The following is a 23,800-nucleotide window of genomic DNA, read 5'->3' as shown; positions in this document are numbered from 1 at the left end:
AATTTTTCCAACATTAGAAAAATGTTCAAACATAGAGAAAATTTGAAAGAATTACACAGTGAACACCTATACACTCACCACTTAAGAGTCTACAGTTAACATTTACTGTACAGGTTGAGTATCCCTCCACATAACGCCTGGGTAAGTGTTTAAGATTTCAGACTTTTTTTGGATTTTGGAATATTTGCATATATGTAATAAGATAGCTTGGGGATGGGATCCAAGGTTTAAGACAAAACTGATTGATGTTTTATAATATATATATAGCCTGAAGGTAACTTTATACAATATTTGTATCTGAAACAAAGTTTATACACACTGAACCATCAAAAAGAAAAGGTGTCACTATCTCATGTCAGTGCTCCAAAAGTTTGATTTTGGAGCATTTCAGATTTCAGCTTTTCAGATTAGAGATGGTCAACCAGTATCTGCTTTATTATGTATGTGTCATCCCACTGTTCATACATCAACATATTTACATATATTAAAGCAAGGTAAGTTGTAGACATAAGCATATCACACTCCTAAATGTATCAGTAGCTAGAGCTCAAACATAAAACAAAAATGCACAATGAGTCCCATTCTATGAGTTTGGACAAATACATAACAATTGTATGTATTTGAAATACATATGTAATGAAAATCCTCATCACACATGAACATCCATTATCACAACCCCAGGAAGTCCCTTATGTTTCTTCCCAGTCAATACCATCCCCTAACCCCATAAAGCAACTACGATTCTGATATTATTTTCCATACCACATCCCTTTTGCCTGTCTTCAAATAGCATACAAATAAAATCTTACAGCATGTATTCTTTGTAAAGCTTCTTTCACTCAGTTTTAATGTTTCTGGAATTTATCAATGGGGCTAACCGTATCAGCAGTTTGTTCCTCTTCACTGAGCAACAGTATTCCATAGTATGTAAATATACCACAGCTTACTTATTCATTCTCTTATTGATGAATACTTGAGCTGTTACTAGTTTTGGGTTATTACAAATAAGGCTACTAGAACATTCTAGATGTCTTTTTGTGACTGCATGGTTTTATTTCTCTTGGGTAATACGTAGGAATAGAAATGATGGGCCATTTTATAAGTTTATAAAAGCTGGCAGAATTTCTACCACACCAAAGTAGTACCATTTTACACTTCCACCATCAGGGTATCAGACCTCTTGTTCCAAATCTTTGATGGTATTTAATATTGTCCGTTTTCATTTTAGCATTTTGGCCTATCCATTACGCTTTAATCTGCATTTCCCTGACAGCTAATGATGTTGAGCACTTTTTCCTGTGCCTTTTGGGCACTTATATAGCTTCCTTTGTGAAGTGTCTGTGCAGACATTTTACCTACATTTTAATTGAACTGCAGGTCTTTTTATTTTTTAGTTGTATTAGTTATTTGGAATATCTTGGATACCAGGATTTGTCAGATATCTGTTTGGCAAATATGTTCTCCCAGTCTGCGGCTTTCGTATTTATTTTCTTAAAACTTTTTGATAGCAAAAGTTTTAAATTTTGATAAATCCAATTTATTTACTCTCTCTCTGCCATGGTTATTGCTTTCTATGTCCTGTCTAAAGAACATCTGTACTCTCAGCTCATGAAGACATTCTCCTATTTTCTTGTAGAACTGTAATGTCCAATACAGTAGTCAATAGACGTGAGACTATTTAAATATAATAAATATAAATTAATATTACATATATTAAAAATTCATTTCCTAAGTTGCAATAGTCACATTTCGAATACTCAATAACCACATGTTGCTAGTGGCTACTGTATTAGATGATGAAGATATAATTTTTAACATAGCAGAAGATTCTACTGAATAGTGTCATATAGTGTCATCCTAGAAGTTCTATAATTTTAGCTTTATAGTACCGCTCTGACTATGTTCCATCTTGAATTAAATTTATTATATAGTGTGAGGTAAGGGGTCAAGGTTGATTCTCTTTCCAGACAGATATCTAGTTGTTCCAGCATCATTTATTAAAAAGACTTTTCTGTCCCAAAATATTTGCTTTGGTGCTTTTGTTGAAAATCAAATGACTATAAATATATGGATCCAGTGCTGGGCTATTGTGTTCCATTGATCTATCTGTTAACTTTTACGCCAGTTACCTACTGGTGATTGTAGCTTTATGGTAAGTCTTGAAGTCAAGATAGTTTAAGTTATTCTACTTTACTGTAATTTTGAAAAATTGCTTTGGATATTCTAAGTCCTTTTCATACATTGTAAAATCTTCTTGTCAACTTTTATGGAAAAAAACTTTCTGGGATTATGATTTGGATTCAAATAATGTTTCACTTTGGTGAGAACTGACATCTTAACAATGGTGAGTCTTTCATCATTATGGTATAATGCACGACTTAGTTTTTAACTTTTCATAGTAACGTTTTGAATGATCAATGTACAGATCATTTGGGATTTTTTTTTTTTTTTTTGCATATTTTTTCCTAAGTATCCTAAAGCTATTTTACTCTACTTTAAACGTCATATTTATATTTTCACTTTATAATTATTTGCTGTTAATATATAAAATACCATTGGTTTTTGTACCTTATCTTCTGCAACCCTGTCATAGTCATTCTTTGGTTTTAGTAACTGTTTTGTAAATGATTTAGGACTTTGACTTTATACCCAATCATGCTATCTACATATAGTAAGCCAGTTTTCCTTCTTCCTTTCTAATGTGTATGTCTATTTCTTTATCTTGCCTAATTGCAATGGATAGGATTATTTATTTGATGAGGAACAGAAATGGTAAGAACAGGCACCCTTAGTTTGTTCCTGATCTTTTTAAGGAACAGTCAACATGTTATCACTAAGTAGAATGTTATAAGTTTTTTATAGATGCCTTTTAACAAATTGAGGAAGTTGTCTTCCACATCTATTTGCTGAAAGATTTTTTTAAATGATAATGGTATATTGAACGTTGTCAAATATTTTTTCAGAATTTGTTAATCACATGGTTTTTCTCCTTTATTCTGTTAATGTGGTAAATTTCATTGGTTGATTTTTTTATGTTTTGTTTGTGAGACAGTGTCTCACTCTGTCGCCCAGGCTGGAGTGCAGTGGCACCATCTCAGCTCACCGCAACCTCTGCCTACTGGGTTCAAGTGATTCTCATGCCTCAGCCTCAAGAGTAGCTGAGATTACAGTGTGTGCCACCAAACCTGGTAATTTTTTAATTTTTTAGTAGAGATGAGGTTTTGCCATGTTGGCCTGGCTGGTCTTGAACTCCTGGCCTCAAGTGATCCACCTGCCTTGGCCTCCCAAAATGCTGGAATTAAAGGTATGAGCCACCATACCCAGCCCCATTGTTTGACTTCTGAATGTCACACCAGTCTTGCTTTTCTAGGATAAACCTGATGTGGTCATATTATATCTTTATATACTTCTTGATTCAATTTGCTAAAATTACGTTAAGTGTTTTTGTTTTCGAGTTCATGAGGGATACTGTTCTGTAATTTTCTCTACAAATAATATCTTTGTCAGGCTTAGGGTTATGTTGTTCCCATGAAAGGGGTTAGGAAGTATTCCCTCCTCCCATTTCTGTAAGAACATGTTTAAGATTGGTATTACTTCTTTAAATGCTTGCTGAAATTCATTGGTAAAACCACTGGAGTGTTTTCTCTTTGGTAAGGTTTTGATAACAAGTTCAATTTGGTTAAATATAGAGCTATTCTGGCTTTCTGCTTCATCTGGTATCAGTTTTGATAAACTGTGATTTTCAAGAATTTATCCAGTATATCTAAGTTGTTGAATTTACTGGCCTAAAATTGTTCAAAGTATACTCTTTTGTATTTAAATATTTACAGTAGCTATCGTGATCATCCCTCTTTCATTCATGATTGTGATATATTGTGTCTGTCTCTCTCCCAGCCTCCTCCCCCTTCACCATCCCACTTATTTGTGTTTACTTTGTTTTACTTTGGCTTGCTTCCTAAGATGGCACCTTATATTACTGATGTTTAGGCCTTTTGCCTTATCTAATATAAGCATTTAAAGTCACAGTGTTTTCACTAAACTTTGTTGTAGTTTATTTAAAAACTTTGATATATTGCATTCTCTTTTTTTAAATTGGAAGTTCCATGATACATGTGCAGTACATGCAGGTTTGTTACATAGCTAAAGGTGTGCCATGGTGGTTTGCTGATATATGCTGTTTGCAATAGATTCACTTTGAAATATTTTCTAATTTTTCTTGTGATTTTTTTTGTTTTACCCATGGATTACTTGGAAGTTTTTTTTTTTTTTTTTTTTTTTAAATTTCCATTCAAGATTCCCCTTTAAATCTTATTCTTACTGATTTCTAATTTAATTTCCTTGTGGTCAGGGAACACATCTTTTTAATTCAACTCTTTTGAATGTATTGAGGTTTCTTACATCACCCCCCATATACAGTCTATTTAAGTGACTGTACCATGTGCCACTGAGAAAGAGTCTTCTGCTGCAGCTGTTGCGAGTGTTGCTCTATAAATATTCATGAGATCGAGGTGGTGAGCAGTGTTCACATCTTCTAGAGCTTACTGATTTTTTGGTGTCTAGTTGTATAAATTGCTGAGAGAGAGTGTTAAGTCTCCAGCAATCATTTTTAAATTATCTATTTGCCCATTTAATTCTGTAAATTCCTGATCCAAATATTTTGAAGTTCTTATCACATGCTATTTGTGATTTTAATATCATTCTGAGAAGCTGACGCTTCTATCATTATAAATTGCCCCTCTTTACCTCAGGTAATACTGTGTCTTCAAGTCTACTTTATTTAGTATTAAAACAACCTATTTGATTTTCTTATACTTCCTGTTTCCACAATGGATATATCTCTATTAATTTATTTTTTTATATTTAAAGCTTCTCTGTTACAGACAGTGGATAGCTAGGTATTGGGTTTTGTTTGTTTTTATCTATTCTGAAAACTTCTGCCTATAAGTTGGATATAGCTGGATAAAGGTCTACCGTACCTTTTTTCCCTCTGTAGTCTCTTTTGCTTTTTTCTTCTTCTGTTCCTCCTTTCCTTCCTTCTTCTTAAAATATTTTTAAAATTCCAATTTTAATTTACCTTTTGGCTTCACAGCAATGCATTTTGCCCATCTCTTTAGGGTTGCTCTAGGGATTACAATATATATCTGAAGTTTTCATAGTCTAGAATTAATACTTTATGACATCATATAAAATGTATAACTGCAGAAGTTATGCAAGTGCATTTATCCCACTCATTCTTCATGTAACAGTCAAATGTACTATAGCTACATATATTATAAACCCCATAATACATTGCTATAATTTTTGCTTATAACAGTTTTAAGTATTCTAAATAGTTTAAAATGAAAAATGTTTGTTTTCGCTTAGACATTTATCATTTCTGGTGCTATGTAGTCCTTCCAGTGATTCTAGTTTCCATTTGGTATTATTTCCCTTCAGCCTGAAGAATTTCCTTCAGCTTTCTTACCCTGCAGGTCCACTGGTGTCAAAATATCTAAGTTGTCTTTTATCTGAAAATGTCTTTATCTTACATGAAGATAAAGGGAAATAATATCTCATGGAAATATGATTTGCACAAACAAGTGAAGAGTCTAAGACAGGATAAATATGGTAGCATACATTAAAGGGTAGTTTTCTAACTTATTAATGTTTTAAAAACCAATAGTATATTTATTTGACAGGCCCAGAGCAGCTGTATACTGCTAAGATTTCTGCTACAGAGGCAAGAAAAAAGTGTCCTTGTACTTTATGTCCCTTTGATGGTGGCAGCCAAGATTGAGTGCAGAAATGAGGAGCAAAAGATGGTAATACAGGGAAATTCATGGGGAGAGAATTTCTGCAACTCAGACAAAACCTTGTATACAGTGAAGAGCCTGTTCTACTGCAAACAAGAATCTGATATTTGGGTTAAAAAGTTAAGAGTTAAGATTAAAGTCACTGAAAATTACTTATTTCTCCAATGAAGAGTCAGGGTCCATTTCCTCTCCTCTTGAATCTTCACTGGCCTGTGCCTACTTTAACCAAAAGATATGTGGAGAGTGACTCTACGAGAGTTCTGGGACCAGTATTTCAGAAGATGTAGCTTTCATACTGGTCTCATGGAATCCTAAGCCTTCATGTAAGAGGTCCTTCTAGCTTGCTGGAGATACCATGCGGAGAAGTGATGAGACCACAGGGAAGAACAGTCCATTGAGCGCAACCTGCAGCCACACCCACCAGAAGACCCTATGTGTGGATGATGCTGTGCTGGAATCTCCAGACAGGCCAATTGCTGGCTGAACATCATGGAGTGCCATGGTTAACACCACACAGAGAAGAATAACAGAGCTAAGCTCTGCCCATACTGGTGGTGACTCACAAAATCATGAGATATGCTACACAGTTTGTTGATTTCCACTACCAAGTTTTAGAGTAATTTGTTGTACAGTATTAGATAACTGGACAACAGCTTACTGTTTAAGCAAAACTAGTAACAATGCCGGGTTGATAACTGATGTGGCTTGGATGTTTTGTCCCCTCCAAATCTTATGAAATGTGATGCCAATGTTGGAGGTGGAACCTGGTGGGAGGTGTTCAATCATGCGGGCGCTCTAGAGTTTAGCTTAGTGCCATCCCCTTGGTGATGAGTTCTCACTCAGTTCCTGCAAGATCTGGTGGTTTAAAAGAGTCTGGGGCCTCTCCTTTCTCTCTCTCTTGCTCCTCCTCTTGCTGTGTGACACACTGCTCCACTTTGCCTCCTGCCATGATTGTAAACTTCCTGAGGCCTCACCAGAAACAGAAGCTGCTATGCTTCGTGTAGAGCCTACAGAATCATGAGCCAATTAAACCTCTTTTCTTTATAAATTACTCAGTCTCTGGTATTTCTTTATAGCAACACAAGAATGGACTAACACAATAACATATGTAAAAGTAAAATGTATGACAACAGTAACAAAAAATGAAAGAAGGTAAATAGAAATATGCTGTTGTATTTTAAGGGCATAACATCAATTCAAGGTAGATTATGATAAGTTAAAGATGCATGTCATAATCCCTAGATCAACCAATAAAAAATACTTTTAGCTAAAAAGTCAATAAAAGAGATAAAAAGAAATGCTAAAGTATACTTGATAAATCCAAGGAAGGCAGGTAAAGAGAAAAAAAGGAAAAAGAAAATACATTAGACTAATGAACACAAATAGAAAAATTGTGGACCTAAAACCACACTTAACAGTGAGTATATTATATGAAAACAAATAACAGAGATTGTCAGAATGAGTAAAAAATAACAACAAAATTCAACTACATGCTATTTATAAGGGAAACTCTTTAAATATAAAGACATATACAGGTTAAAAAAAAACCACACAAATACTAATCATAAGAAAGCTATATTAATATCAAAGTAGATTTTTTAAGACAGGGAGTACTAGCATAGAAAAATTAGCATTATCATTTCCTCAGGATAAGTGGGTCAATTCAGCAAGAAGACAGGCATCTAACAGAATCGCAAACTACATGAAGCAAAAACTCTCAAAAAGAAAGGGAAAAAGAGTTGTCACTGAAAAATTTAACCCTCAAGACACTATTGACTAATTCTACCTCATTAATATTTATAGAACACTACACTCCCCAAACAGAAGAATACAGTCTTTTCAAATGCATATGGAACATTCATCAAGGGAGAACACACTTTGGGCCATAAAATAAGTTTCAGAAAATATCAAAGGATAGAAACCTTACAAAGTATGTTTTCAGATGACAACATAATTAAATTATAAAGCAATACCTAGAAAGTCTCCAAACATTCAAGTTAAGTTATACACTTCTAAACAGTGAAAAGACTTACTAGTGAAAAGAAAAAAATCACAAGGGATATGAGAAAATATTTTGAACTGAATGATAGTGGAAATATATCAAAGTTGATGAGATGCAGCTGAAGCAATGCTTAGAGGAAAAACTTTCATAAAGGAAAAGTTTTAGTTTTAAGTGCTTATATTAGAAAAGAAGAAAAGGTTAAAATCAGTGATAGAAGTTTCTACCTACAAATACTTTTTTTTTTTTTTTTTTTGAGACGGAGTCTCGCTCTCGCCCAGGCTGGAGTGCAGTGGTGCTATCTTGGCTCACTGCAAGCTCCGCCTCCCCGGTTCACGCCATTCTCCTGCCTCAGCCTCCCGAGTAGCTGGGACTACAGGCGTCCACCACCACGCCCGGCTAATTTTTTGTATTTTAGTAGAGACAGAGTTTTACCATATTAGCCAGGATGGTCTCGATCTCCTGACCTCGTGATCTGCCTGCCTCGGCTTCCCAAAGTGTTGGGATTACAGGCCAGAGCCACTGCGCCTGGCCTACTTTTTTTTTTTAATACTTTAAGTTCTGGGATACATGTGCAGAACCTACAGGTTTGTTACATATGTATACATGTGCCATGGTGGTTTGCTGTACCTATTTTAAGCCCCGCATGCATTAGATAGTTGTCCTAATGCTCTCCCTCCCCTTTCCCCTCCCCACCTTGCCAGGCCCTGGTGTGTGATGTTCCCCTCCCTGTGTCCATGTGTTCTCATTGTTCAACTCCCACTTATGAGTGAGACCATGCGGTATTTGGTTTTCTGTTCCTGTGTTAGTTTGCTGAGAATGCTGGTTTCCAGTTTCATCTATGTCCCTGCAAAGGACATGAACTCATTCTTTGTTATGGCTACACAGCATTGCATGGTGTATATGTGCCACATTTTCAAAGACTTTTTTTGTTTTTAAAAGCAAAGTATACAGGCTGGGCACGATGGCTCACGCCTGTAATCCCAGCACTTTCGGAGGCCGAGGTGGGCAGATCAAGAGGTCAGGAGTTTGAGACCAGCGTGGCCAACATGGTGAAACCCCATCTCTTCTAAAAATACAAAAATGAGCTAGGCGTGGTGGTGGACGCCTGTAATTCCAGCTAATCGGGAGGCTGAGGCAGGAGAATTGCTTGAACCCAGGAGGCAGAAGTTGCAGCAAGCCAAGATTATACCACTCCGCTCCAGCCTGGGTGACAGAGCAAGACTCTGTCTCAAAAAAACAAACAAACAAACAAAAAAAAAACACAAAGTATAGAAAGACAAAGAGCAGAAATCAATGAAATAAAAAAATGAGCTAATACAGAAAATCAATGAATCAAAATCTGCTTCACTGAAAAAAAATCAATAAAACTGATAAAACTGACAAACCTTTTTTTTGCTAGATTGATCAAGAAACAAGACAGAAAACACAATTTATCAATACCGGGAATGAAAACAGCCATCATCACAGACCTGTAGATGTTAAAATGATAATAAGATCATGTTGTTAAATAAATGTGACACTTAAGATTAAATGGACAAATTTCTTGAAAGACATAAATTAACCCAATTGACACAGAAAAAAACAACCAAAAGGAAAAAATAGGGAATTTAGTCCTATAATAATTACAGAAGTTGAATACGTAATTAAAACTTTTCCATGAAGAAAATTCCAAGCCTAGTGACTTCGGTGTTGAATCCTATCAAACATATCATTTCTACACAAATTCTTTAAGAAAACAGAAGACTTTCCATTTCATTTTATAAGACCAGTCTGAGAAAAAGACATTGTAAGAAAACTTCAAACCAATATTCTTCATAAACACAGATGCAAAAATTATTAACAACATATTAGCAAATCTAATCCAGCAATAAATAAAAATTATCTATACCTTAAGACAAAGTGAAGTTTGCATTTAAAAAAATTGGTCATAATCACCACATTAACAAACAAGAGGAGAAATAATCACCTTACTAGATAGAGAAAAAAAGACCGACAACATTTTACACCCAGTTATCATAAAATCCTAAACTAGGACTAGAAGGGAACTTTTTTTTAAGCTGATAAAAAGCATGCACAAAAGCCTACAGCTTACTTTACATGTGACGGTAAAAGACTTAACATTTTCCATCTAAGATTGGAAAAAGGCACGGATGTCTACTTGAGGTTCTCCTCTGTACAAATGTGTCTCAAGCAAACCAGGAGTCACAGGGAAAGATATCTGGGCCAGACACAACTTGAAACCCTCGAAGAACTGCCTTTCTTGAATTTTTAAGACTTGTCTAGTCCCGGAAAAGTCTTCATTTGTGGGACACTATGGCAAAGCTCAACGTTTCCCTTCTTTTCAAGTGAATGAACACCCCCAAAATTATTAAACCATCATCATGTCAGACTCATGGGTACACAAAAATGTGATGACATCATTTGGAGAATACACACTTTACAAGAAGAAAACATGTTTATGTATTTATAAATATATAATGAATGGGATTTCACCAAGAATATAAGAATTTGCTAATTTTGATTAATATGTTCTACTAAGAAGAATGCAAGTGTCAGAGAAAAAAACTTCCCAAGTGCAAAAATATTGGCCAGAACCATCACTTCCTTAATATTAGCAAACATCATGTTGCCCTACTGCTTAAAAACAAACAAAAACCCAAAACCATATGTAAAGCAGGTGAGGGGAAGAGGAGAAGGAAGAAAGGAAAGACTAGAAGCAACCATTTTAGATTCACAGGCATAGTCAGAAAGGTTAAGAGGGAAAGGCAAAAACTAATCAGGGATGATGTTTACCTCATGGTAGCTCCCAGGCAAATCTCTAAAGAGAAAGGGGGAGGTCCTTGTCACAGCTCTTCTTGAGAAACAAAGATTCCTAGTCCTTCTAATAATGCCACAGATGTGAACAACCCCAAAGCATCATTTCAGTCTACTAGATGAGTAGTTTTAGATTTTAATTTTCATCAACCATTAAAATTTTTTAAAGAAAACTATGACATAACTTTGGGGGACCAATAAAGGATTCCCAACATTAGATCTGGACATGAAAAATAACGAAAAAACAAGGAATAAATGTTTCCTCATATCATTTCATTATAATCATTTGCTAATATCAACATTATTTTAACACCTAATAAAGTAAGGAGAATACAATCTTAGGATATCAATTGCATAATATGTAGCTTTAAAAATACTCAGTGCACTGTATTTTTCTCCTTTTGCTTCAGATGAGTGAGATCTATGGGACAGCACTGGCCAGCGGGCCCTAAGTCTTGACCTGGCCAAGGCAGCAGTCATGGGAATGAAGCCCTTTAGAGCCAGAGTAGCCTATCCACCATCCCATCCCATCAAGCCCAAACCCCATCATCTTCCCACTAATCTTCAGCAGATAGAGGGGGACCATTCAGCAAAGAACTTGCTCAACTTCCTCCCCGATCTGGCCTCATCGAAAAACTCATGTGAATTCACATTGAGCCTAAACTCCTCCTCTCCATTTTCCATGGAAGAGATATTCTTCCACCTGGTTCTGGATTCCTTTGCCTTCTGCCTCCTCAGGGATGATCACTTCATCACCAACACCCCCTCACCAGCTGTGGGGGATTAAAATTATTTGACATTCCTCCCACTGACAGGTGATGTCTATGTCCCTCCCCTTGGATCTGGGTGGACCCTATGATGACTCTGACCACTAGCATACGGTAGAATGCTGGGCCTATTCCTGGACACAGGCCTGAAGAGACTGGCAGAGTCCCCTTCCTGTCTCTTGAAACACTCTCCCTAGGAGTCCTGAGCCACCATGAAAGAAGTCCAATGACCCTAAAACTACTCTACGGGGAAGGCTTCAGTTGACAGGCCCCACGGAGCTCAGCCTTCCAACCATGCCAGCAAAAGGTCCAGATATGCAACGTCTTGGACCCTCCTGACTACATCCACCAGCTGAAAACTATGAGTACCTCAGTTAATGTCATGTAGGCAGAAGAATTGCTTGGCTGAGCCCTGCTGGAACTGTTAACCCATAAAAACATAGTTATAATAAAATGGTGGTTGTTTCAAGCCAATAAATCTTGTTTTAATTTTTATGCAACCACAGATAACTAGAACATGAGGATCTTCAAGACTTCTTTCTCTCTCTCAGTTGTTTCTTTTGTAACATAAGCATATTAAAGTCTGGTCTCTTATCAAAATCTCATACTTTACCCTCAGTCCCTTTGCAAATACTTCACACCTTAATTTCATGTGTGTTCCCGTCTTGCTTTCTGCAATGGTGCTTCTTCTGTAACCATACCAATGAAATGATTTTTGCCAAGATCAATGACATCTAGGTCTGGCTCAATACAAATAGTCAATTAACAGCTCTTAACCTTACTTGATCTCTCTGCATCACATGATACTCCTGAGCACCTGTTCCTTTAGGAAATTCCTCTCCCCTGGTCTGCTCAATACTACTCCCTCTTGGTATTCTTCTTATCTCTTTAGTAACTCTTTGTGTTCCCCATGGATTCCTTCTCTGCTGCCTGTACCTTAAATACTGAGAATCTTTTTAAGGTTCTTTTCTCCCTTCCCTACGTGCTTCCCACAATCATCCTATATCCATTCCTATGTCCACTGCTTCAAAGAAATGCTGTGTCCTCATTCCTCTGAGCCTGTATTTCTAAGCCTAGACCTTTCTCTAGAATCAAGGGGCCAACTCTGCACTCCATTTAAACCTAGAGGTATTCAAGCTCAACAAGATTAAAAATAAAAACACATTTACCTCACACTGCCATTCTACTGTCCTTCTTCGTCAGCGGATGCTGTCACCATCCACTTGGGAGTTACACCTCACTTATCCTTAGCCATGCACATGCTGCTTCTTCCTAGTTAATACATCTAGAATTGGCTTATTCCTCTCTATCTCATTGCTAACACCATAGCTCAGGAAATCATCATTTCTTATTACAGACTCCTTCTGGCCTCCAGATGTAATTCACTGTGTGACATCTATTACAGCGTTCATTCTAAGGTGTAAATTTCCTCATATCACTCCTTCACTAAAATCCTTTTGCAACTGCCCAACAGACCAGGTTACAATTTGAATTTCATAGCATGAAGCACCCAGCCCCTACCTACTACCTCTCATCTTTTGCCTCTTCCCCCTTGTGACCTGATGGCCAACCATATGGACATACATGCAGTTCCATAAATTCACTGTACTCTCTAAGGCTGCCAACCTCTGTACCTATTATTCTCTCCATGTAAAATACCCTTCCCTGACTTCCAAACCAAATTAATTGCAACGTGTCAAAAGCTCAATTTAGCTATTGCCATCTCAAGAAAAATTTTGCTGTCCCCTTATTCTGTCTTAGAAAACTTTCCTCATGTCTTTACTTTGTTTTCTCATCATGACATGTATTAAAAAGCATCATTTTCTACTTAATAGCCTATTTAAAAGTCTATCTGAGCCCTAGACTCAGAACACCTTTGAAGGCAGGGACTTATTTTTTATCTCAGTTCTCCAATGCTTCTTTGGCATGCACTGCAGACTCAGAAATGTTTATTGAATGACTACAAGGCTGAATGAGTGAATGGCATCCATTTGTTTGCTAAATTTACTAGTTTCACTTATACTTTTAACAATATTACAAAAAATTATTAAATTCATTAATTTCTCCCTACAAAAGAATAATGCTTAAAAAGTGCTACATTAAAATTCACCTTCTTAGTTTTTCCTTGCTTGAATGAAGAAGAGAAATATTTTTGTTTTTCTCGAACTCTGACAACGAAGCATTTAATTCAAGCCCACTGCCATTCCTTAAAGATTCAGGGCTAGAAACAAGAGAAAATCATACCATACATTAAAGGGGAAAATAGTCGGGCAAAATTAAACAATATGTACCAATACACTAAACAAAGGATGCTTCTCTACGTCTCTTGCTTCATACAAAGGGGCAATAAGTGTCAAAACGCCTTATCTTAGACACTTGGTGCAGAATGTTTATTTCAAAATTTCAAAAGAATATATGATCAAAATCATCCTAAAAGCAATGACTGATCAAAATTCTAAAATAAATTGGTAACAATAGATACAAGCAGGATTAAAACATTCTGACCTCACCAATTAACACTACACCATATTATATGACTTTATCCACCCTTCAGAAGGAAAGGTACATTACAGGAAAAAAGCATAAAGGATTAGAACGGCAAGATACACCCTAGTCCAAGCCCATCAGCAAAGCGCAGGTTCCCTCCATTTTAAAATTGGTCATTTAATGAACATTTTCTGGCTCTACTATTTTTGCAGAACTTCTTCAGGCATTCTGATTGATTTAAAAATATATTAATCTAAGAAACTTGCAAACTAATCCTATTTCCTCTATCCTAAGAGATATAACTTGATTTCAAAATTGTATTTACAGTGGTAGGATACTGAGGGAAGACAGAAGGATTCAAGATGAGTAGAGATCAAAAAGCACATGCATACCATGTAGTCATAAAAACTTTTTTAAAAAGAAAAGCAGTTGCAAGTAATATAAGAAAATTAAGACCTTCCAAAACCTTTCCCAACCCCATATCCTAGATAGAGGTTAATATAGCAAGCCTCTTTGAGATTAAAATGTTAAATAAGACCAAGACAATTGTTGATATCTCTGTGTTACCAAAGTCAGCTTTGGTTTAACCACACTTACTGACTGCCAAGTCCCTTTCTTGTCCAAAATAGTAGATGGCCACATTCTACAAATTCTGGAAGTAACTAACTTAAAATTCTCACCACCATCAGTACACATGCCCTCAGCAGTGATGTCCATTCTTTGTATCCCTACGCTCCACTTAAAACCTCCTTGGAAATCAGCTTAAAGTGAAGGGAAGAAATTCACAAAAAATTAATTTTATAAGCATACTAGCATTGGAAGGGTCTGATCCCCAGTTCAACTGCCTACCCAATCCAGGTTTGAATGCCAGTTCTAACATCTATGAGAGAGAGAGAGAGAGAGACAGAGAAACACAAGGAGACACAGAGACACACACTAAAACTTGCCTTGTATACCAAACAAGAAGATTCCAAAAGCTACATGAGGCATGTAAAAGATACCAAATCCTTTTTAAAGGGTGATTTTCAATAACTCGGGGGATAGGTTCGTGAGTTCAAGAAAGACAACAGGAAGAAGCTGAATAGTAGGTATATAACAGGTGAGGCAGCTCTTGTCTGTTTAAATATTGGGGTTCCATGTAAAATTTTTGTTTGAGGAATTTCACTGTTTTTATGAAGCTTAAATACCACTGCTGCTATTTACCTTTGCTTAGTGATAACACAGACTCTAATACTGATCACATTCCCCAATGACGGGGAACTCACTGCCTTACAATTTGACCTGCTCACCTGTTGTCAAATGTAATTATTTATGAAGTATTTCCTTATATTAAGTTGAATACTTCTGTAATGTGTACCCATGGTGCCAGCTCAGGATTCTTAAGTACAGCAAATGCTGCACCCCCTTCCACAAAATAGCCACAATTAGTAAGTTCTCTAAAAATATTGCTATTATGAAAAAGAACAAAAAACTAACCAGGCAAATAGATCAGTAGGAAAATATCCCAGGTGTTCACTGTAAGGCCTCTGCAGGGGCAATCCAGGTTCTTCAGGCTCAGCAGCATTTTCAATCTTAACTGAAAGTTTTGAGAGGGGGACTATTTATTTCTAAAGTCACTTAAGGAGATGATGCTAATCAAACACACAAGCCCCAATTCTTAATGCAGTTGTCATCTTTTACTCAATAGATTTCACAAAGCAGTATTTTTAAAACTGAAAGCAATTTATAGATTTTTGTGAAATATAAAACCACCTAGGTTAGAAAGCAAAAACTAAAATCCTCTATATTATTTACCCTGGGATACCTTTAAGCCAGATTCTAGTCACTTAGTGACAGGTGTGCTTAAAACACATTCAACTGAGTTTACTTATCAAGTTCCTATGTATAGGTAAATGTCAGGAGACAAAAAACATGCATGAGTCTTCAATAAGCAGCTGCACTGTCCAAATATAGCATCTGAAAAAAAACTTTTTCCTTTTTTGCAGCTGCTCATCCTCGGAGCAAAGACGAGACAACTGGAAGCTGACATAGTCATGACCAACAGAAGGGTGTGGGCAGGTGATGAGCAGCTGCTCTATTTCACCGAGAACCAAATAAGAAGAGGATGCAAAAGCCCTCGGTCACCAAAGTTAGCCATTTCCAGGAAGAACCGCAAGGGCTGGGAGCCACTGGAATGTCACAAACACACGCACTCATCTGAGTATTATAAAGAACATTAAAAAAGGACTGTTACACTGAATCTCATATAAACATTATCAGGATAATCCAGAAAGTGTCTTTCAGGACCGTTGTAAGAAAAAAATTATCTTAATTTTATTTAAAAAAAATTCCCAGCTTTATTAAAATGTAATTGACAATTCAAAACTGTACATACTTAAGGTGTACAACTCGAGTTGATAATATACGTATATATTGTGAAATAATCACCACACACAAGTTAATTGACATATCCGTCACATCACATCGTTACCTTTTCTGGTGATGAGCACATGTAAGATCTATCCTCTTAGCAAATTTCAAGTAGACAATACAGCATTGTTAACTCTAGTCACACAGTGGTATATCAGACCTCCAGAATTTGTTCATCTTACATAAACAAAACCTTGTACCCCCTGACCAACCACAGTCCCAATTTAACATCATCTTAATTTTAAAAGATTTCGTATTTAGTATCCCAGGCCTAGAAAGACCAAAAATAGTCACTGACCAATAATGATTCCAGTAGAATTTAATTTCCGTAATTGGACTCTGTCCTTTACACAAGCCAAATGAAAGCTAATTTAATTAGTTTAAGTGTTTAGATACTGGTGATATGCATAATATAATAGGCAAAGAGTTTAGAAATGTGAGGTCTAATTGAAGCATTGACATTAATCCTTTGCATCTAAAATCTAAAACAGAAAGGGCAACCACCCTATTAACTTTAAGAAGTAAAATAATTTATATGCAAGTGTTTTGCAAAGTAGAAAGTACCATACAATTGTAGGTTAGTGCCCCTGGCTTTTAGATAATCACACAATGCACAGCACAGTTAATTCCATTTTAATGAGTAAGAAATTATGGTAGCTAGGCTACCAAAAAAGAAAAAAAAATAGTGACACAATGCTGCTACCAAGCCCCCTGCCCAAAACCCTGTGCCTACCGCAGCACTGTATTTGCCCTTGGGCAACACGTTCTAAACCTCTGAAGATGTAGTTTTTTTTTCTTTCCAGGTAAAGAATATATATTTCTCCCTTTATTTATGATTGTTTTTGTCAGAATACTAAGCATAGTTTTCAAAGACTTTAATTCAAATTTTCAAACCTGTGGAAATTTTTTACTCACCTGTGTTTGAGAGACATGTTTTCCAGTATTTTACCACATTACTCATTTTTTCCATTGTCAGTGGTTCAGTTAAAGCAATATCAGTTCCATGCCCTGAAATACAACCTAAGAATCTTTACATTAAATACTGACCTTATAGTTTCTATTTAAAGAAAAAACAAATACTGTATTTAGCAGGTACATACCTGTAAAATTTTCAGGGATTATAAAAACAAACAGTGAATGTGTATTTTTCTTTTTGCCAAATCTGAGAGAGGAAAGAAAATGTTAAAATGAAGCAAAATCATTATTCAAAAAATTGGGATTCAGGAGTTTAGCTTATGAGGAACTAACTACAGTGATTTTCTTCATTTCTTTAGAATTTAAAATAATATTAATATGGAAATTTAGTAAAAGTAGCATCTCAAATCAGTGAGGAAAGAGATGAATCACTTTTTCTTAAAAACAAAAAAAAAAAGCCTAAACCTTATCCAAATTTTTGATCAAATCAGCAGTTTACAAGAAGTTTGTGGAAAAAAAGAAACATTTTAAAGAACATCATGGGAATGAAATAGCAAATGACTCCTTTTAAATATACATATAATTAAACAACAAGACAAAAAAAGAGGAAAGGGAAAGTTGAATCCTGATTTGTATAAACTCACAGTTTTTTAAAAAATCATAAGATAAGCAGGGAAATTTGAATGCTGATGGGATATTTGACAATACTAAGAAGTGATTATTAATTTTCAGGTATAATACAAGTTTTGTGGTTATTCTCTGAGTCCTCACCTTAGAGAGGTACCAATTAAAGTATTTATGGATGAAATAAAACGGTATTTTAGATTTGCCTTAAAATAATCCACTGGTGGGCAGGGGTGGGAAGGTAGGGAGAAGCATGATGAGCCAGATGTGAGTAACTGCTGAGGCTACATTATGAGTGTATTCTTATACTCTCTCCCCTTTTATTTCTTGAAATTTTTCAAATAAAACTTTTTTCTTAAAGTGGCATTATAGTTCACTAAACTCAGTACAGTAAGTCTGGAATTCAGTAACTGGATGGATACCGAGCCTTGGTATTAGCCAAAATGAAATGATTTTCGGGGAGAATGTGACTGTGAAAGAGACTTCCAAGAGAACAGTTTAAAACTACCTAAGAAAAGCAAACTATTCTCAAATACTTAAAAACATCATGTATTAGCATGTGGTTATATATGGTTGTTATTTATTCACTAAAATGAGAACTGGGAGCACCCCCACTGTATAACATTGTCAGCTTATCTTACATATGCATTTGGAAGTAAGTATACATTCTATATTTCAAATTGCATTATATATTAATACCATTTCTATATCTGAGTCATGTATATTGAGAACCTCTTATGTACCAGCTCTGTGCTAGGCTCTGGGGGATATCATGGTAAACAGACAGACAAGGCTCCTGCTCTCACACAGCTGGTGGTCTTGGGGTGGAAAGACATTAAACAAATCACTAGAGAGAATTTTATGGCTGAAAATGTGTCCAATGCCAGGAAGGAAAAACCAAAGGGGCCAATAGGAGTCCGCGCCTGGGCACAACCTGCCTCAGCAGCCTTGGGAGAGGCTTCCAGGCTGACAACCCTCAGTGCTGGCTAGACACAGAAAAGGCTGGGGAGAGGGGGAGGGCAGAAAGCAGATGTGCAGCACAGAACATTCTGGGCAAAAGGCACAACATATGCAGGAGCCCTGGGATGGTGGAGAACAAGGCGAGTTTGAGAAGGTACAAGATGTCCAGGAGAGCTCTGGCACAGGGCATCTGAGAAAGAAAAGCATACGTGGAGACCAAAGAGTGAGGGAGGGCTGGGCTCTGCTCGCAGAAGGCCTGTTAGGCCACAGGAAAGGTTTGGTATTGAAGAAAAATGGGCAACGGAAAGCGATGAAGCTCAGCAGCAACCAACACAATTATACTTGCATTTTAGAAAGACCACCCTGCCTATGATGGGATGCACTGATGGGGTGACACAGGTAGACTGCAGAGACCCTAGGACAGTGATCCAGGCGAGAGCTGATGGTAAGGAAAGCGGGCATACCTGTGAACCTTTGGGAACGGTAAATATTTCAGAGTATTTACTAAATTAATTACTTCAGACTAGCAGGATGATTAAGAAAATGTGACACCCCATTGAGGTCTATTCGGACTTGATTCTGTGCTATGAATTCTGGGGAGTTTAGGCTGAGAGAGAAGAAAGGAAAGAATATACGATTTCTATGAGGAAATGAGAAACTCAGGCAGAAATATTATCATCAAAGTAGGCATATGCAGGAGGGAGGATAGAGTTTGCCTGGCCAACCAAATGTGGAGGTAAGAAAGGCACTTCCTACACCGGTGTAGGTGGCGTGGTGACACAGAGGGAAGATGGGGATCAGAATGATGCATGCCAGGATGTCAGCATTTCATATATATAGAAAAATAAATATATGCATTTTAGAAAGAAAGAGAGAAAGATAGAGATAAATAGATAGATTTATTTTATTTTATTTTTTGAGACAGGGTCTTGCTTTGTCACTCAGGTGGGAGTGCAGTGGCATGGTCAAGGCTCACTGCAGCCTCACCCTCCCAAGCTCAAGCGATCCTGTACCTCAGCCTCCCAGGTAGCTGGGATTACAGGTGTGTGCCATTACACTTGGCTGGTTTTTTTTGTATTTTTAGTAGAGATGGGTTCTCACTATGTTGCCCAGGCTGGTCTCAAACTCCTGGCCTCAAGAAATCTTCCAGCTTCAGCCTCCCAAGTACTGAGATTACAGGCAAGAGCCACTGTGTCTAGCCTCGTATATATATTTTTAAGTGATGAGAAAGTGTGGATTATAATGGGGGTATGGACAACAGAATGAGGAAAGAGAGGTGAAAGTGAATAATGGACTGAGCAGATGGGACCACTGAAACAAAATTATCGGGTAGTTTAAATGTTGAAATAAAAAATATTGCATAGAGGATTCAAAAAAGTAAATTATCCTAAGTTAAATACAGTTAAATGATTTTTTAAAAAAACAGGTTGTTTGCTTTTAGAAATCTTCCTATGTCCATTTTTGAAAACCTGGTATTTCAAAAATTTGAAAATTGATTTTACTGACACAAAAATATGTAAGATATGGCTATATGGATTTATATGCCCTGATGACTTTTAAATTTCAAGCTTTACATCAGACAAAGGTGGGATTCTTGGACTTTTGTTATTAGCACGGAATCAATTACCAAACACACACTCCCCTAGCTGTACAGGGACTCCTGCAACCAGTAAGAGTTCCCAGAATCCAATACTCTGGTCTTAAGCTCAGCTGCTCATTCACATTCCCTACAAATCAATAAGCTAAAAGAGTTTCTAGTTTCTAGGATCAACCAGAAAATGTTCTCTTTTTTATGAATGAATATTCCTTGAAATAAAACTAAGCAATGCAAAAACAAACCAAAAGAAAAATCACTTTTATCCACACCAACTGATACTACTTCCTCTTCTATATACCAAAATCAAATTGTAGGCTCTGAGACCTTCTCAATTAATGTCTCTTTTGTTTTGCAATTTAGTTGGGGACAATTCATTTTCCCTCATGTTTCACGATTATGCTGTTTAAGTGTCATGATGTTTCCTGAGGCTACACCTCACTTTTGAGATTGGATACTGATATTCTCGGTTCCATTCCTATGCCTGCTTGCAGTGCCCTCTAGAACTGGAGTCAGCATCAGCTCAACCTGCAACAGTAACCACCCGCTGTCTTGCCCCCATCCCTGGATCTGTCTCTGGTAGCTGAAAAAACAAAGATCATATACAAGGGTTTTGAGCTGAGTTGTTCACTCTGCTGATCAAAGGGTCTCAGGAAAGCCCTGGCCTCTGAAATCTATCATCTAAGAGGGCCAAAGAGGTGTTATAACTATGAAACCTGCAGAAATTTCTACCTTTACTTCTCTTAGAGCCATAAGGATTTCCAGGGACAAAAGCCAGTATCATCTTTGGGTTGTGGTTTTCTTGAGTACAGTTACCCATTATTCTGTCCGTGGGCTACATGCAGCCAAACTAATCTGGTATGACCTACATGGGACTTGTCACAAATATTGTTCTCTGTTAATTACTTAATTAAGCTCTGATAGTTTATTTTGGCTAACAGTGAAGAGTGGTGTGCCCTGTTCCCACTCGGCTCTCCCACAGAGTTCCTGCTGCAACGTTCACCATGTGACATGGTGCTAGAAGTTATAAAGACCTAGAGTTGTCCTCAGTTCCTACTCACTTCCTCCACCAATTTGTAGGAAAAAGGTTTTAGTAAAGCTACTTAGGTGTTTTGCTGTTACTGTGTTTATTGTTGAATATTCAGAGGAGTAGGTCATGCAAACTACCTAGTAAGATTTAATGAGTTACATGGTCAAGTCAAAGATGTCTTGGAGACATAAAAGGACAACTTGTTAGATCTCTGTGGCTCACAAGATTGAGTTTTCTTAGTGATCAGTTAGCTGGTCAGACAATTAAAGCTACACAGGGAAGAAATGAAATCAGATTCAAACTTGATTTGTTGACGGAGCAGATGGAGCCACATCCTGCATTCCTTTTCTGTTGCTAAACTGCTCTGAGCTCATGAGAATCACGGAATTTTAACTGCAGAACCATTTCATGGAGAAGAAAACTACGACCCCCCATATACTGATGAGTTTAAAACGTATTTAAACTTTCTGTACTTGTCTTTGGAAGATAAGTATCAGGATGTGTCTGAATTATCAAGTATCTGCCCTTTGAGTATGGCTCAATTTTGAGAACTTATCTAAGCCAAGAGTGAAATATCCCTGGAATTCTGGAGCTAAGCATATGAATCCTAAGATGATCTTAAAGTATGTTACCACTGGGTAGTGTTTGAGTTCATCTGCTCAATAAAAACACACTCTTTCAATACATTCTTGAGATGAAAACAAATTAGGCAGTACTACCAGGAATGTTAACCTACAAGTGAGATGTGCCATAAGTCTTGAGTCTGTAAAGTACTAATATTTTATGAATGATTAAAGTCAATGAATGATTAGCACCAAGCTTAAAGCATAGTTTTGTAAGATTAAATATAAGAATCTTTTAAGGAAGCTGCTTTCATTTTATTCTAAAATAAATATAATATTATAGCTAACAGGCTAAACTTCATCCTTATTTTCAATAAAAATCCATATGTCTTACAGATATATAGATTTGTGATCCTGTGCTCTAATACTGAACACATATATGGCCACTCTCATTCTATCATCAATTCTTCATTCATTGACAGGAGACATCAAGCACCCAGAGAAACAAGAGTAAGGTAAGTAGATGTACATTTTCCTAGACCTACACAGCTTTTGAGATATTACAAGAGGACAACAAAGATCCAAAGAGAAAAATTTAAAATACAGCAGAAGAAAAGTAGAGCCAGGCTTTTCATTCTGGTTTAGTCATTAAATATTAGCCCAAACTCAAAAGATGTAGTGCTTTAGGATAGATGAAGGTTTAACCTCCTTACAAATGGGGCAGTACGTGCACAGGGCTCATTACCACAAGAAAAACTATAGGTTGAAAACTGGAAACATCCTCTACAGGGGTTTAAACAATTCAACAAATCATAAACTCATAACGATTCTGAAGGCAGGAAAGGGAACTTAAGAGACATTCATAGCCTCTGAGGACAGCACCACGAAAGCAAAGCTTACACAGACAAAACAAACAAACAAACAACTCTGTCCCTTTACAGAGAAGAGCAAAAAAGCAAGGAGGCACTGCCTGCCTAGGATGGCACTTCTCCCACTCATCCATCCAGTCATTCACTGGAGCTACAGCAAGGTAGATAACACCTGCTGGTAGTCAAGACCTTCACGGGTGTTGGGAACAGTGCAACAGGAGACAAACAAGGAATACAAATCCAGGTGTATTCCACAAGTTATTTGTTTTCTTTCAAACCAATGATTTCTTTTAAGGCAAAATAACAGAACTACCATTTGCATAGCTATACACTTAATACCTTAATCTACTTTCTTTTCTCCGCTAAGAAATCTTAAGCTATGTTGCTCAGGGCAATAAAAGCTGCTGAGGTGAGTATCAGACAAGAAATTCTCTCCTCTAACCTTCTAGGTTTTAATATCTGCAACTAAACATAAAGCTGGTTCTTAAACAGAACTTCATTCTTATCTTGTTCAAAAGGCGGCTCTGATAGGAAGCAAATGCAAAGCTTTACTCCATTCTGAGAGGCATAGCTAGGGTCCTAGTCTTGGGAAGAAGAGAGAGACCAGCCATATTGAATTGTCCGGGGCTCTTTCAAAACCATATCTATGTTTGTACAACCAGCTGCGCACATACTGAACCTCAGAGATGAAAAAGAGGTGGTTTCAATACAAAAGTCAATTAATGACAGACTTCTAGAAAGAAAATGAAGGGAAGAGTAGAGTTCTAATCTAGTTTTGTAAAACTAGTCTGAGTTTTGTAAAAATGAGCCATGTGGTCTTAGGCAAGTCACTTCAGGCTCAGTTTTCTCATCTGTCAAGTAGGGACAATAAAAATCCTGCTCCACCTGCCTCATGTAGCTGCGTAAAAAATTTTAAATATGATATAAATGAGATATTATGATGAGTCCACAGCCAAGGGAAACTCTATTTTTTT

The 23,800-nt window shown here is 36.8% G+C and overlaps 1 protein-coding gene across 1 annotated transcript in view; it reads right to left on the bottom strand.

Annotated features, from left to right (window-relative positions):
• Nucleotides 1–5,605: 5,605 nt before the first annotated feature.
• LOC117097456 (spermatogenesis- and oogenesis-specific basic helix-loop-helix-containing protein 2-like) overlaps nucleotides 5,606–23,800 on the bottom strand; it is a 32,540-nt gene continuing 14,345 nt past the window's right edge. The window contains exons 3-7 of the mRNA XM_033235314.1: nucleotides 17,372–17,433; nucleotides 17,187–17,291; nucleotides 15,339–15,438; nucleotides 13,486–13,596; nucleotides 5,606–6,799 (exon numbers count right to left, since the gene is read on the bottom strand). Of these exons, the coding sequence (XP_033091205.1) occupies nucleotides 6,763–6,799; nucleotides 13,486–13,596; nucleotides 15,339–15,438; nucleotides 17,187–17,291; nucleotides 17,372–17,433 (415 nt within the window). The 3' untranslated portion in view covers nucleotides 5,606–6,762. The remainder of the gene's footprint in view (nucleotides 6,800–13,485; nucleotides 13,597–15,338; nucleotides 15,439–17,186; nucleotides 17,292–17,371; nucleotides 17,434–23,800) is intronic.

The sequence above is a fragment of the Trachypithecus francoisi genome, unplaced genomic scaffold (assembly GCF_009764315.1).
Source record: "Trachypithecus francoisi isolate TF-2019V2 unplaced genomic scaffold, Tfra_2.0 Contig01461, whole genome shotgun sequence".
Taxonomy (NCBI): Eukaryota; Metazoa; Chordata; class Mammalia; order Primates; family Cercopithecidae; genus Trachypithecus; species Trachypithecus francoisi.
The sequence above is the reverse complement of the archived record's forward strand: the minus strand, read 5'-3'. Positions and strand labels throughout refer to the sequence as shown.